The sequence below is a fragment of the Botryllus schlosseri genome, chromosome 4, assembly GCF_051294905.1.
Source record: "Botryllus schlosseri isolate E-star chromosome 4, Bs_hap1, whole genome shotgun sequence".
Taxonomy (NCBI): domain Eukaryota; kingdom Metazoa; phylum Chordata; class Ascidiacea; order Stolidobranchia; family Styelidae; genus Botryllus; species Botryllus schlosseri.
This window is the reverse complement of record NC_137239.1, coordinates 18,776,593-18,793,529: the sequence shown is the minus strand read 5'-3', so window position 1 is coordinate 18,793,529 and position 16,937 is coordinate 18,776,593. Positions and strand designations below refer to the sequence as shown.

The 16,937-nt window shown below is 42.4% G+C and overlaps 1 protein-coding gene across 2 annotated transcripts in view; it reads left to right on the top strand.

Moving 5' to 3' along the window:
- LOC145437257 (single-strand DNA endonuclease ASTE1-like) overlaps positions 1-8,998 on the top strand; it is a 533,921-nt gene extending 524,923 nt beyond the window's left edge. For both annotated transcript variants that reach the window (XM_080314452.1, XM_080314451.1), the window contains one exon: positions 7,679-8,998. In XM_080314452.1, coding sequence (XP_080170578.1) covers positions 7,679-8,707 — 1,029 coding nt within the window. In that variant the 3' untranslated portion in view covers positions 8,708-8,998. The remainder of the gene's footprint in view (positions 1-7,678) is intronic.
- The last annotated feature ends 7,939 nt before the right edge of the window (positions 8,999-16,937 follow it).

Here is a 16,937-nt window from a genome sequence, read left to right as displayed (position 1 = left end):
CCCCTAATGTACAACGAATCAAGAGATTTCAGTCACAACATTTCACATACAAATGAGTAACAACCTATGCGGGAGATCGCACCCCGATGTCCAGTCGATTCTGGCAAATCTAAGGCACTGATAAAATACGAATTGCAAATGAGCTAAGAAATATTAGAGATACGATCGGCATTTCATAAATACGTTAGTAGTATATATCAGCTAGTTTACATGCGGACCAATTAAATCGCAGCATTTGATCACGTGACCACTTTTGAATTCCAAATCAAACAGAGAAAAGCGCGCGAAAGAGTTATATCAATAGTGCTTCAATAGGGACAATGGGTAACAATATATGTCAATAACGGGCGTAACCGTCATTGTATTGACAATGATTGCGTCAGCTGATCGCATAATGGGTGTTAATGGGTGTTGTATTGACAATGATTGCGTCAGCTGATTGCATAATGGGTGTTAATGGGTGTGGGTTAGGAGAGCGAACCGTGACAGCATAATGGGCTGTGTGCTAGCGAGCGTTATGGTATTGCACAATGGTTAATACCGTAGACAAGTCCAAAACCTAGCGATATTGCACCATACACACCTTTGATCACGTGACAGATTTGTAATTATATATATGTTTATTCCACGGAGAAGTTCACTTACTATTTCAGTTACGTTCGATGCGCTGCTCTATTCATTACGAAATTGCTCAATGATGGGAAGAATAGTGATCAACGATACCAAATTCATGTCTTCAACAAAGATCATAATGAATCAAACGTCAAAGAGTATAGTTTTAACTGGCGTAGAAGTGATGCAATTGAAACAGCAATTCAAAATAAAACGTCATGAAGGATATACATGTGTTATTATAAGTGGGGATGAAGAAAAGTCAATAAAGAATAATGATAAAGATGTCTGCATATCCGGAAATGATATTACTATTACCCAAGGAGTCAGTGTGGAATTACATCCTTCTTTCATGAAGAGTTGTTGTAGAGCAATCGATTACATTCGTGAAGTAATCACCCCATGTCTGATAACGTGTTAATGGAGTAATATCGGAAGCCAGTATACAGTCCCGTTTTACACTTATCTCAATATCAATATATCGTTAAGGCGTAAGCCTGTATTCTCGTGCAAGACCTCGTCGAAATTGTTGGCAAAGCGACAGAAGATATTGATTTTATAGGATGTATATCAATTGATTGATCCAGTTGATACATTTGGTGACTTTTGAAAAGTCAGCATGTACTTCAGCATTGTGGCATAATGTAGCCTCAGTCGCATTAATATATCACTTTACTGGTAAGGTTGGAATTTGCAATTTGACATCACGTGGGGTCATAGGTACACGATTGCGTTCACACAGAACTTTTCAAAAATATTCGCGTTCACACGAACCTGAACCTATCAGCGGTTCATACGATCCCTACTATGAATACAATGCGCCGCACGAAAACACCTGACTACAGTTATACCTGACCATCCACAAAATCAGGGCCGATCGTCAGCCTAATATCCCCAAAACGGTAGTCTTGGGCCCCACAAAGTCACAAACCAAACTTTTAGCTAGGGTGCATCGCTCCCAGACCCCAAAGTTAGTTGGTTGTTTTCGCCAGGACTTGCGAACACATTCAATCTACTGAGTATGGGTAGACAGTTTTCTATAGGTAATTTACGACTGAATCGGTCAATAAAATTGGTAATTGCATATATAATGCTCTAAATTTGTATACTATCAGAATCATCAGATTTTCCGTTATTAGAGTTGATTGAGGTGTCGTGTTGGAAAATTTAGGGCACGTAATAGATAATAATTAAACATATTCGGATGGGAATGTTGGAATAATTACTTCATTGCATGTCAATTTTTCGTCACCTTGTCTGTTATATTGCGACTAGTATTGAAATCACCCAAGCGTACTCAACTAAAGGACGCACACGAATCCAAATTGGTATTTCTTCACTGGCAAATAATTTTACTCCGGGCTTTGTCATTTGTGCTGTGGGGCACAGATTGCCAGGACACCGAGATTAGGTACCAGCCATTATGGAGCCTATGGACAATTATACATATATACATCGAACTTGTCGGTTAGTAAAGGGCAGTCTTTTTCGGTCAAGATGATCCAACTGGTGACTTGATCGCACACTCTCCGGATTCCTATGTTAGCGTAAACTTCATTATGTGATGGTACGTCCCTTCACAAACGAATGAATCGAAAACGAATGATCGCGCAAACTGCGCGGATTAGTGAGTCATCTCGTATTAGTCCTTGTCGCTCATATTTCGTCGAATGACACGGGTTGAGCTTCAAGTCAAATCGAACATGCTCCCAGACCTAATATGTTAGCCTACTTCACGACGTTCTGAAAGAGTTTAAAATTTGATATTTATTTTATCTTATCAATGGACAAGCCTTCAACATATTGCATCTTGAAATTTTGGTATAAAATTTCAAAATACCTCGCGGACCGGCAGGAAAGTTGTCGCGGACCGGCGGTTGAGAACCGCTGGTCTAGCCAGTTTATCGGTACTACTGTTTCGTCGTCATGATTCAGAGATGGACTCCGAGTGTCTTGTTAATGACATGCTTACCAGGGCACTGTGAATAACTTTATAAGTTCACCTAGTTTGTGTCCAACCCATAGTTTGTATCCATGCAACAGAAACCGAACCCTCGAAGTCGAATTGTGGCAGCAGCGTATGTGAGCAGATCACGAAGAAGATTTCGGTACGATAGGGGTGATTCGCAGCAGTACCGGTACTGCTAAATTCCGTTACAATCATAATAATTAAACTCCTGGTTTCTCAATGAGTCCAAGATCGATCCGGAGTGTCAGCCATAGTTAATTTGAAACAAAAAGTGTATTGTAAGTAGGGCTGGGCACAATGATTCGAGTAATCGAATCTGAATCGAGTATTAATTTTAATGATTCGAGTCGAGTAGTAAAATTCTGCTTTTTCGAGTACTGAAATTATACGCTCCTCAGCACTGAAGTTAATTTATCAACGGGAATTATATTTTCGATACTCTTTTCCACTGCGGAAGCCTTGAAACCTTGATTAGTCATTCTCATCCCACAACATGGTCACAAGGTAAAATGAGATCGGTATTGTCGAAAAACATTCAAGTATTGTTAATGTAATGGATAAGAGGCATTATATTCTTTGTGGAGGCATAAAAGGTACATATTTGAAATTTGAGATATTACTTTGTTATGACGTCATAATGTATGATACTCGAATACTCGACTCGAAGCATAATACGTGATTCAGAATCGAATCACTCAGGTACTCGATATTGCCTATAGCCCTAATTCTAAGTAGCAAATAGCAATCAGCTGATCGAAGATACCACACCAGCATGGCTGAACGGCCAAGCCGACGTATTCACTCGATGGCCGACAAGTCGGAAAACTCTCCGCGGTCCGGACAAAATCCCTTGGCGGGCCGTATGTTGCCCGACCCTGTTTTATCTACACGTAGTAGAATTTTGTTTGAAGCTAACATGGTTATGATGCTGTCAGCATTGTGTGTCCTGGAACTGAACCAAAAGTGGAATTCGTAAATCTATGAACGGATCGCTGCTCACAAACTTAAATTTAGATCCTGTTGTAAGAATCGAGACAACCGACTTTCATCTCTATAGTTTTGACAAATTGGTTGTTGAGGTCGACCGGCCTATGAAATCTCGCCACTGTTTCTGACGCGTGTACGATATCATCAAAGCAATGTTTAAATAAGCATATATATTATCTCCACGTCCTCACTATATCATCAAATACCAATATTGCGTTTTGGTTTATAATCCCAATTTTATATAGTGCGACCCGCGAATGAATTCAAATGTTGAATGCGGCCCGCCAGCTCAAAAGTTTGCCCACGCCCGGTCTACACTCTACACATTTACGAAGACACACGCGCGATTACCGTTACCAGTCAATTACTCAGGAATGGATGTATCGAAAAGTATTTGTTCACAAAAACTCATTATTGAACTCTGGATAATAAATGATGGCGTTACAAACACATGCGTCACGCCCAATATGACGTGAAATAACGCTTTCGCTAAATTTTGACAGTAACCGGTATCTGTTCACAATGCGTTTTATGTTGAAGTTATTGGCGATTGTCCTGCGTACTAGTGTATGGTTTTCCAATGGCACGACCCTGCTAAACTTCTGGCCAAATGTTATAGAGGGGCATTTTTAAAGTGTATTCAAGAGTTTTGGGTAGTGGGAAATGAAGACTCGGAATAAATCTGAAGTGGGGAATGAAGCCAAAAAGGTTGGGAGCCACTGCTATAGACGCTTCGGTAGAAGCGAGCACACATTGCCAGCCGCCTTTCCTCGACTTGTGGGGTAGAGTGGGACAGCGCGCCTACCCTAAGCGGGAAACGTCATAATATCCATCAAACTGGTCGAAACGGGTTGAATTTAGGAATTTGTCCACCAATTTGACGTTTTGTTTCAGGGGTGGGGAAAACCGCCTCCAATGGCTTTTACTAGGGATGGTGTGAACCTCTGAAAGGTTCAGGTTCGTGTGAACGCGAACCTTTTTGAAAGGTTCTGTGTGAACACGAACGTGAACCTCATGACGTCACGTGACGTCATATTGCTAATTCCAACCCTATCTTTCAATGAAGTGATAGCCTATATTAGCGTACACGATACCTAGCGACGACTCGGGCCACATCATGCCACAATGCAGAAGTACATGTTGGCGTTTTAAACGTCACTAAATGTTTCAACTGAGGCAATCAAAGGATATAATACTCCTATAAAATCAATATCTTCCGTCGCTTTGCCAACAATTTCGACGAGGACTTATCAGGGAATATAAGCTTACGCCTTAACGGTCTAGGCCAGACCGGACAATGTATTCGGCGTCTGAGTAGCCTATCGCTACATTGATATTGAGCTGAGTGTAAAACTGGTTTCTATACTTGCTACCGATATTACCCCATTAACAAGTTTTACAGCAGACAACACCTCAATCACAAGGATTTGGTTCTCGTGATGCAGTAAAGATATGAAGTCAAGATTGCCCCGTACCCCTGCTAGCTTTTTTGCATCAGAAAACGATATCAATCTCATTGATTGGTTGAATATAAGCATCATTCGCTGACTACGTATTTCGCTCGTGATGTTGTGTGATCGCAGGTCAAACTCACAGCAGAGAGACACTAAATATTCACAAACGGAAAGCTGAATATTTCGAGTAAACATTTGTTACAAAGCAAGTAAAACTTTTGAGATTGTCAAGGTGCATGCTCGTTTATAGTGTTAATTTTTAATGCTGCCAGCGCCATGCATAGAGTGGCCCGCAGTTGAAATGCAATTAATATGAACCAAAGATGTTATAATGAAGTGAAAATTGTAATATATGAAAAAGGTTCACAGTGCAGAACCTACCAAGGTTCTGTTGTGAACGCGAACCTCTAAATTTCCGAGGTTCACACACAGAACGCGAACGTGAACCTCACGTTCACACCATTCCTAGCTTTTACCCTATTATGCCCTATTAAATATAGCCGATAAATATTTAATCCCTATATATGCTTCTCCGCCTCATCATGGCGTACCGGATATTTTAAAAACAAATTTCACCCAGAAATGCCAACTGATTATGAAAGTCAAAAACAAGTCGGAAGTTATTGAGATATATCTTGTTTAGTCGGAGGAATAGCCTATATTCCACAGCTGAATAGCAATTTTGATGGGAGTGACGTTCTCCGAGAAAGCGTAGTTGATGAACCCATAAACGACTACTCAGTCCACATTTACTGGACTTGAGGGGTGGAGCGTTTTACCCCACAGATGGGGTAGGCATTTTAGCCTCAAGGTCGCCATTGTTTGTGGATAAGCTACCAGTTGGTTTTTCTGTAAATTCACCTTCGGACTGTGGCTTAAATCCAACTACGCGTAGTGAAAGCATAAATTGAACCGGAAAAGTCTCTGTAGCATCCGTTAAATATGACATTTCACTTGATTGTAAAAGGCTATCTTTTGGTAAGAATATGTGTAAAAGTCATAAAATCTCATAAAACATTACAAATCTTCATCCCGGTGTGGAAATCAAAGTGACAGTTTCGTCTGACTATTAGGCGATATTTGCGATACTGTGACGCATTCAATGCTCGTTTTGTTCTGTGATATTGATGGTGGGCGTCTTACCTCGCCTGGGCGTTTTACCCCACTCTCCCTAAGGGTAGAACTGGGTCCACAGAATGCATTAGGGCCATACGAATTATCGCGCATTATCCTTCAAGGTATATTCTATCTAAATCTGTCTACATTAGATATGTCAGAATATTATGATATCGATTGCCCTACCCTGCTTTTTGTGTAGGGATCCAGAGACACGTTGCGCTGTTGATACTATCTATAGTCGCATTGTCGAGTGTGAGCACTGAGCATGAACACACATTACCAGCCTTTCCTTGACCTGCTAGGGCAGGACTTGGTTTGCGAATGCAGCAGGTAAAATGTTGATTAAAGGTTCACAGCAGGGGTGTCGAATTAAACTGGGATCGCGGTCCGGATCTAATCCATTATTAGAAGAGTAGAAATTACGGCGTTACTTCTACTTCTACTCTGTTTCCAACAATGACTACGTTGACCACCTCTGGGCACAGGATGACCGATCTTGCCACATCGATTGAGCTGCTCTACGATTTATTTGATAGTTACTTTCCTTAGTTCCCTAAATAGCGCACATGTGACATATACTATTTATCAAAATTCAGTGGGATTTTCCAAATCAACTTCAATCGCAGTTGTGAAGTAGTGCTAACAAAATCAGCATTGTAGAACACAACAATGAAGTGCACTGCTTTGTCTAGTCTTGATGGCAGGTTCTCCCAAAAGATACTTCCGATGCGTTCAGTGACATTGTTATATTACAGCAAGTCAGCTCCCAAACCAGCAGACAGTATATCCTGATTCCTGATCGTTGCGGGTCCCAGACGCTTCAGTCATATATTCCAGTCAAAATCAGGCTCCGCAACTGACAAATAGTACTACTTGAACTACCAAATACTTTTACCTCAATATAAATAAACCAATCGCTGTACTTCAGATGCATGAATTTAAGTAGGCCTCCAGATGATCAGAGTTGAGTACCGGAATACGACTACGTTACCGAGGGATTTCTGCGTAATTTTGCCGATATCATTCCCGATGTAGGATTGACATCTAGCATAGGCAAATCTATGATGACTTCTACAACAAATCTCCGAAACGTTTACAACCAGAAATAAACAATACACTATGCGACATTTAGCACTGAAGCAGGTGCTCTAGAAAGTAGCGTGCTAACCAATTTCTGGTTGCTATGCGATACGGGTCACGTGACCCAAGTCCTGCAAATAGCCTAGGCTATGCGTGACCTGTAAGTTATATTTTATATTGCAGGAGATCCCAGCCTGCCATGGCCCCAGGTTGGGAACCCCTGTTCTAATGGTATTGGTTAAGACTATGTTCCCACTTTTTCATAGAAGCAATTTTTGTTCTGGTCTAAGGTTTTAAAGTATATTCTTGGTGAATTCTTATGGTGATTTTCGGCTGATTTCAATGCGGTCGATTTTGCTTCAGTTGATATACCACAGCCCAGGCATAGGGCAGGTGCAACTTTATTATCATTATCAATTCGATTGGTGTTAAATCATTGTCATTTTTCAAATTCCAGGTTTTTCGTCATCCACCGCCCAAATCGCCCGTGCCCTTACTAACCTGGCTTGGAGAAAACTATATAAACGATGACAGAATGGTAATCTTTTTGAGACAACACGTTCCAAATCTACCTGAAGGCGACCTCAGAGGGTGTCTCGAACGGTACCGAAATCTACCAAATGTCGCAGCCATTGTCGATGATTTGGAGCAAGGCGGTCACAGAATGAATAAAGAAAAAAAGTGTTTTCGTGCAGTCGGTAATCCTCCGGTTCTCGAGGATTTTCTGCCGATAGTCCCGGATGATCAAGATCTACCTTCTTGTAACAAAATGTCTTCCTCTGTCAGACACGCCATGTATCAGGTCAATCCCCCGAAAGGCATTGAAGAGCAAGGCCTTGATACTTACCAAGTTTGGGTGGCGGATCGTGAAGGCGACCAATACACAAGAGAAATGGAAACTGCGACAATTGATAGAACCAAAATGGAGGCGCTTCAATTGCATTTGGAATATGCTGTGCTGATGGAGCGAGCGGATAGGAACGACATAATGGAAGAGAGGCGACTCTACATTTTCGACGTCTTACTGAGAGGAGAGAATATCGGGATCATCGAGTATTTTTGTGACGATATGAAGTTGCTAGCAGCAGTCTTCAGGTACTGGAGCACATCCAGCGAAGACCAGGAACGCCATGTTGAAGCAGCAATCAAAGCTCTTGCGTTCACCATTTGTGCAACCTATTACGAGACGGCTTTGCCCTCTGAGATCAAGGAAATGCCACCTAGCTCTTTTGACAAACGAGCTCTGCACAGCTCATCTCAATGGCTGAGCTGCTTGAAGGATGCGATGTGTTTGAACGGTCTTCTTGGTGAACCCATAGAATTCCCCCAAATAGGGAAACTGTTTTCTGGCATCCTCTACCAAAGAGCTTTCGCTTACTTCCACCCAACCGACGACCTCGACTGCGCGGCTGCCTCGCTGTTTCCCGATAACACGCCTCGCGACGCGTTCGAAAATTTGCTGCGGATTGCGTCAGACATAAATTAAACCACAAAGCCATCGATTATAAGCTTTCCCCGAAGTGGTGTGTGTAGACTGTAGACTGTATATATCGAATTGTAGATGCAATCAAAATGCGTCATTGGAAGTAGGCGTATCTAATAACGAATGCGAAGAGAAATGAAAAGCAGGAACGGAACGGAAGGCCTGAATCGTGATCATTTATTTTATTGTGGAGATCTGTATGTAGAATCTCTTCGCAATATCGTAATATATCCCAGAGTGTACAATGTACGTACGTATACTGTGTCATCATGTGAATACAATATAAATTAGAGGGTATGTGTACGAAATAGAGCATGAGTTGAAGCCGTTTAAATCGAGAAAGAATCTGAAATAGTATAGCCTACTCATTACTCACGCTGCCCTACGGAGTCAGATCGTAAGACGATTGTATATAAGACCGTAACTGCCGCACCCCAAACCCTTCAATCGGGGGGATGGGCAATTATGTCGTGAATTAACATAAATTATAGAGTATTTCTGTGACAATTTATGTAACTTTTTTTTTTTAAATCGCACTTTGTGCTATCTAATGTGGCCAAATATATTGACTAAGGGAGATGTGGTACCGATGGATCAAAAATTGCAAAATGATCTCTGGCTCTCAAATATTCAGCCGACAATAGCTGATCTTTTGCTGGCTCCACGCTTTGATCTATCACGGACATTTACATGAATATCCACCTTTTCATAAAATATTTATTAACGTTCAAAATTTGTTGCTCGAACGTATCATCGGTCCCCACCCGGTGGGTACAAACGCACACGAGACCTATGAGACATTCGTTCACAAACTCAAATTTTTCATCTCGTTTTTTTTGTATGCTATAATCTAAGCTACATCAAGCCAATGAAGAATGTTTGGTCGCCACCTTCAAGAATAAAATAAATAATATTAACTCAAATGTGGGCGTAAAATCACGTTTCGATTTACGCCCGAACTTACAAAATTAATGGCACATACATGTTACGAGTAAATCGACATTTTGACTTTCAAATATCTCCTTATAGCGATACAACACAACAGGTAACTATGATTTGCCGCCTCTGAATATGTAGGCGTGTTTGTGTTGTTTAGTGATTAGTTGCTTCAACTATTTTGCATGATTTGGCTACGGTACCATAGGCCCCCTTTATAAATATTGTAATTGAATTCAAAATAGTCCACTCTAGGATGGTATTGAATTAAAAATATGTGGCATTATGTACCCTGATGCTCAGGGCCGTAACAGCACTTCGTCAGGCTATCCTCCAAAACGTTCGTCTGGGGCCCCCCATATGATGATGAACCGAACTTCTGCCGTCGAAAAATTTTGATTTGAATAAAATAGTATTTACGGTGAGCACAGCTATAATAAATAAACAAAGAATCGGTCACCGTAAACACTATTTTATTCATAATCCAAATTTTTCGACGGCAATAACTCCGCTTCCACTGGTTGGAATTGAACCAAATTTTGGTGAGGATCGTTTCTATAGACAGCCTACCACTTTCATGGGGTGAGCAGAAAATTTTATTATTTAGTTTTATATAATAAATAGAGACTTTTTTATCCTGTAGCAAAGTGGTTACTGGCTGAAATTGAACCAAATTTTGTGTGTAGGCTTAAGTTAGGTAATCTAACAGTTTTATCAAGTAGCCAGTACGATTTGAGAAAAAAGTCATTTATGAAGAGCCCTATTGTACACAGAGCTACAGAATGCTTAAAGCTGATATAAGCCTACTGCTACGCGACTGTCGACTACGCGGTTTGTCGTTAATTAGGCGAGTCACGATACGAGATCACGTTAAAACGTTCTATCTTGACGGCGCTCAACACATGAATGATCTCTGTTCTTATATTATGCCTAAACAGAGGAACTATAGATTCCATTGGCGTTAGCCTATACCTGTTCAAGTTTAGAGTAGGCTACACAGGGATATACAAATTTTGTTACAACGGACCAGATAATAATAATTATACGTGCAGCCACGCGCTGCAAATTATTTCCAACTGAAGACACATAAAATGGTGAATGAGTTCTTGACTAGCAGTTCAACAGACGACCATTTGTCTTTTCCAGATATATTGTACGGATAAATCAAACAGTAGGTTTTGTATAACACACGAGTCTCATTGGTTATGAATCCAATATAGCCTACGATATGCACTTGATTTTATACCATGCAACGGCGAATACAAGTCACATGATGCGGTAATATTCCATAACGGATAGGAGAGAGAGAGAGAGACCCAGGACTCTGCACCGTCCCATCCAAAAAGGAGCGATTAGCCTCGATCAAATGTATCGGTAAATGAAATGACCAGCGGTTTCAAAGCGGAGTACAAATAGCAATAGCAATATTTAACTGTTTTGTATAGAATAGCGTATGTAACGTTGTAAGGTCGAATCCCGTAGTCAAGGACAAAATTTGTATAGGCGATCTGGCTTGGAAAAGGCAAAATTATTTTGTAAGTGTAGAAAAATATTGTGCAACAGCAAGTGGAATATCCATATACCGCGTGGTTACTCATAAAACCTATTTCTAGGGATGGTGTGAACCTCAGAAAGGTTCAGGCTCTTGTGAACGCGAACCTTTTTGATAGGTTCTGTGTGAACGCGTCCGCTATGCACAATATCTCGGGTTATAGTCCTATGTCTGCAGTTGTTAGCCAGGTCAATTGCGAACATGAATCGTGTTGAATTTCTGCTCCGTACGCCGTTCATGCAGTTTCCTTTTGAGCAATATAATTAGTTGTAAAGAGACTCGGTCCTTATCAGCCTAGAAATTGTCCAATGTCCATTGATCTAATCGTACGCGGGAGGAAAGCGCACTCTTACCTTTTTCCCAACATATTTCGATAAAAATGAATAGCTGAGGTATAAGCGGGGATAAGGACGCCTTGCTATACACTTTTACACTGCTGGTGCCAGACGCAGTGTATCTAGTTGGAACAAAATTGGTTATCGTGATCTGAATAATGTGGTCTCTCTACTGCAAACGGTGTCTCGATATTATCCGATCGTCGACATTACTCGGTTAGAGTTGACTGGGATATATTCCAATGCATCTGTTTTCGAAGTAGTAACCAGTGGTGAACTTACAAAATTCCTATAGTTGAAAAATCGCTTTCTATCAACTTTGTTGCAGTAACGAGCTTTTTTACTATCATATTGACCACCCCGATTTTTTCCGCAGAACCAAGCGTGGTTTCAGCACATTAAAACGCATCGAGACTTCTCTTAGAATCGGGATGCGTAAAGATATAGGCTCGATGAGTTATAGTAAATGCGATCAGAATACTCAGCGCTGTCATTATGGGTATTCCAGATTTCAATGAATTCGTCATTGAACATTTTGCAACTATGAAATCACGCCTCGCGCAATACGCCTATACTGATACAAACGTAAAAATATGCAGGCATGAACTACTGTACTTCATATTTTCTTCCGAATAATTTGAAGAGTGTCAGCTCGAAAAGCTTCGGGTTTTGTCATGAATATATTATTGAAATTTGAAATGCGTAAGCCTAGTTAACCATGCCTAATGTCTATACACCATACAAACTGTGTGTGACGACCACGAAGTCACATTTTCACGTCGGAATACACTATTGTGACGTCATTTAGATTATCAAAATCGCATGCACCCCTTGCCCCACCACCCGATATTGTCACGAGCCGCCACCGGCTTGCGATATATGTCTGTAATGGTTCTCGAGAAAACCGGTGGGATAATTTAGACATGTTGAATTGTTACTTCGTGCGAGATACTTATAAATAACTCGGTAGACAGCGGGTGCCTCGGGAGTCGAGTTTGAGAACCACTGTGTTGGATGGTGGTCCTCTAACCTCGAGTTCTGATTGGTATTTAGCAATTCCTATACATTGCAGTCTTGCTAATCCCTATTGCGATTAAGCCAGGGCATGCTGCCGTGAAACAGTAATTATACGACCGTCTACTCCAGTGGCTCCCAACCTTTTTCGGTGTCGGGGCCAAATTCAGATTTCAGAGTACGATCGGGGCCGCACGAATACCAGGGCAATAAAACGGGCCCAAAATAGTCATCAAAATATGAAAATTGACATTGTTCCGATCAATCGCTCGAAGCCATTGGCCATTGTTATGGTCTTTGTGTTGCTGCGCTCTCATTGTTCAGAAAAATAGACCTTTAGTGGCTATTTCGGAGCAGTTTTATTGCCTTGGCGAGATTTCAACTTGTATTTTTAGAATCAGTACGACAGTAGCTTTCAAATTATTCGGACGCTTCGGTCGTGGGCTGTAGGACTACCAATTATGCTGCTTTCGGGGCCATTTAGTGAGTAAGCTTTTATTGCCTAAACGCGCGAAGCGCGGAAATTTACTGTAATTCATAATCGAATCGGTCAACATGATCGGGAAACGCATATATATAGTTATCAATTTTTATCATCTCTGTGCTCACGTAATCAGTTTTACATGTAGAGCCGAGGGAGGTGTGTTTGAAAAAGTAGGACCCCTCAATAATAATTAAACATCTCCGGGCGTATATCCGTTGGCAGGAACGAAAGAGCACTTCGTGAGCCCCCCTCCCCCAAAAAAACTCTGGTCTGGGGCTCCCATAGGGTGAAATGCCTACCCCTATGTGGTGTTATGATATGCTTGATTGATCATGCGATGGGTTTCCGGATTGTTTTGAGGACAGACAAGCATGTGGTCTGGGGGAATACACTTCGAGTCCGACTTGTAAAAGTATCTGTCTAAGTAGACAGCTAGAAGCTTAGTGATAATACTACATGGTGGCAGCGGATAACTTCGAACTAGCCTAATAACTAGATTATGGCGGCCATTGTATCAGGTCCGGGGGATCTCACAATAATAGGCGCCGTGAATGAGGCCGAAGCCTGGCTGGAATGGAAAAAGAAATTCCTGATCTTTATCGATGCAGCAGGTCATGCTGAATCACCTGGGCGCCAGAAAGTTGGATTATTACGGCAATTCATAGGCAATGAAGGAAAGGAAATATACGAGGATTTCGTGTTTGCTGAAGCAGTCGCAGAATCAGACGGTGTGGAAGCAGTTGCAGCAGAAGACAAAACTGACCTTGATACCGTCTTGAAGAAGTTTGATGAACGTTTCAAGTTTCGGGATGGCAGGTTTGAAGCACACCTTCAATTCTTCCATTTCTTACAACGCAAAGAGGGTGAATCATTTGCATCTTGGGTACATGCAGTCAGAAAGGCTGCCCGAAAATGCCAATTTCCTCCAGCAGTGTACGACGCAACCGTTCGGGCTAAACTTATTGTCGGGTGCGTAGATGATTCTGAGATGTTGTACAAGCTATCGGAAATCGACTTTGACAAGCTAACGTCTCAGAAGATTATCGACGTTGTGACTACACAGGAGACGAGACGGAGCTATGCTGATCGGAGATCTGCACCTACAGCAATAGAAGCGGTGGCCAACAAAGCGAGACCTCAAACTTTTAAGAAGCCTGCAGTTGAAACTGTGCCTATAATAAACTGCACATTTTGCGGTCGACGGCACAAAAGAGGCATAGGGTTCTGTCCAGCAGCCTCAGTGAAATGCTACAGATGTGGTAGAACGGGCCATTATAAGGAAAGGTGCAGAAGTAGAAATGTACGCGTGCTGGATAGCGAAACGATTGAGGAAGAACCAAGCGCTGAGTGTTATGACGAGGAAGAACTTCCAGACGCAATGTGTGGAAGTGTGGGCGAAACCCAGGAAGCAGAAGCATCGGTAGGTTCAGCACAGGCTACTAAGACTATCCAGTGGACTATCATGTTGAGAGTCGTTAACAACACTCTGAAATGGATTGTTGACTCTGGAGCAGAAGTGTCTGTCATGCCGCGGCGATTGTACAAGAGACAATATGGGCCTATACAGAAATCTGATAGACGGCTCATTGGAGTTAATCGACAACCTCTCAATACTGTTGGTTTTGTACGGATGAAACTCAGCTCCGACTTCAAGGCGTTAACAGAGAAAGTCTACATTGTATCGGATGCGGATAAGCTACTCCTTGGCGCTCCTGCTATACTGGAACTTGGACTTCTTCAAGAGTGCCAGGATGTTCAAGTATCCATCAGGGCAGTCAAACTTACCCCTGAGAGTCGTTTGCGGAGCAAAGATGACGTCAAGAAAGCATACCCAGAGCTATTCAAAGGCATTGGCAAACTGGGAGAGCCGTTTACTATTCACATGAAAGACGGCGTTGAGCCCTTCTGTTTGAATTTGCCACGTCGTGTGCCAATCCCATTGCGCCAGAAACTCAAAGAGGAGATAGATAAGCTTGAAGAGCTCGGTATCATAGAAGAAGTGACGGGACCTACAGATTGGTGTGCTCCAATCGTAGTCGTAGCCAAACCAGACGGAAAGGTGCGACTGTGTGTAGACCTAACCAAGCTCAATAATGGGGTAAAAAGGGAGCTGTACCCTATGCCTACAGTCGAAAGCACTTTGGGGCAACTGTCAAAGGGGACGGTCTTCACTAAGCTGGACGCAAACTCTGGATTTTATCAAATTGAGCTCGCCCCTGAAAGTCGAAAGTTGACAACGTTTATCACACCGTTTGGGAGATATCAATTTCGTCGCTTACCATTTGGCATCTCGAGCGCACCGGAAGCGTTCCAAAAACGTATCAGTGAAATCCTGCAAGGAATCCCAAACGTGATTTGCCATATGGATGACATCCTAGTAGTTGGCACTCAAACTACGCACGATGAGACGCTGAAGGCTGTATTGGACCGTCTAAAATGCTCTGGCATGACTCTAAATGAGAAGAAATGCATCGTTGCTGCAACTGAACTTGAATATCTCGGTCAGGTCATCGGCCAAGATGGTATCAGCAAAGATCCAAAGAAGGTGCAGGCTATTGTGAATTATGCTGCTCCTACTGATAAGACTGAACTTCGCAGGTTCTTGGGAATGGCAAACCAGCTCATGAAGTTTAGCTCCAACCTAGCGGAACTGACCAAGCCGTTACGAGAATTGTTGGCGAAGAAGGTTGAGTGGTACTGGGGCCCGTCACAAGAGGAATCGTTTGCAAGAGTGAAACGCGATCTGTCTTCCGATGTTACATTAGCCATGTATTGCCCAGACAGGGAAACTGTGCTCTCAGCTGACTCCAGCAGTTACGGCCTTGGTGCCGTTCTGATGCAAAGACAAGATGACAATAACCTTCGCCCGGTCGCATATGCCAGCAGATCAATGAGCGACACTGAACAACGGTATGCCCAGATAGAAAAAGAGGCCTTGGCAATCACTTGGGCAATGGAGCACTGGAGAGAACTCTTACTGGGTATTGAAGATCTGAAAGTTGAAACTGACCACAAGCCACTAGTGCCTCTGCTCTCAACGAAATCGCTTGACGAATTACCTGTCAGAATTCAAAGATTCAAAATTAGGCTGATGTCCTATAACTTTGCAATTTTCCACACGCCAGGAAAGTCGATGTACACAGCAGACGCACTATCACGATGCCCTTTGCCGACAACGGATGGCATCGAAGACACCGACCTTCACAAGGAAGCGGAAGCATGTGTGCGTGCTCTGGTCAGCGGGCTGTCTGCTACTGACCGACGCCTGGAAGAAATAAAGAATGCTCTTAAAGAAGACAAGACACTGTCGACTGTTATGACATATGTTGTTGGAGGATGGCCAAAGAACAAAGAAACTTTAAATGGACCGGTGCGTATCTTCTGGAATCTCAGAGACGTGTTAACAGTACATGACAATCTCTTGCTAAAAAGCAACAGACTCGTCATACCACCGCCGTTGCGCGAAGATGTTCTGAAGCACCTTCACCAATCGCACCTTGGAGTAACCAAGACCAGACAACTTGCAGCACAAGCTTGCTGGTGGCCGGGTTATTCAAAAGACATTGAACATGCAGTACTCAACTGCAACCGCTGTGAAAAGCATCGACGAGATCGAACTGAACCGATGATGGGGACCGAATTTCCGACACGCCCATGGGCTAGAATTGCTGCTGATTTTTTCCAACTGGAGGACAAGTACTACCTTTTGATCATGGATTACTACTCCAGAGACATAGAACTGTTCTCAGTAAAGAAAACGATCTCGTCACGGGACACAATTTCTCACTTCAAGAATGTGTTCTCTCATCATGGCATCTGTGATGTCTTGCTTACGGACAATGCTTCGGTCTTCGTTTCCTCTGAATTTTCTCAGTTCTCCAGAGCCTGGAATTTTCAGCACCTCACCTCTTC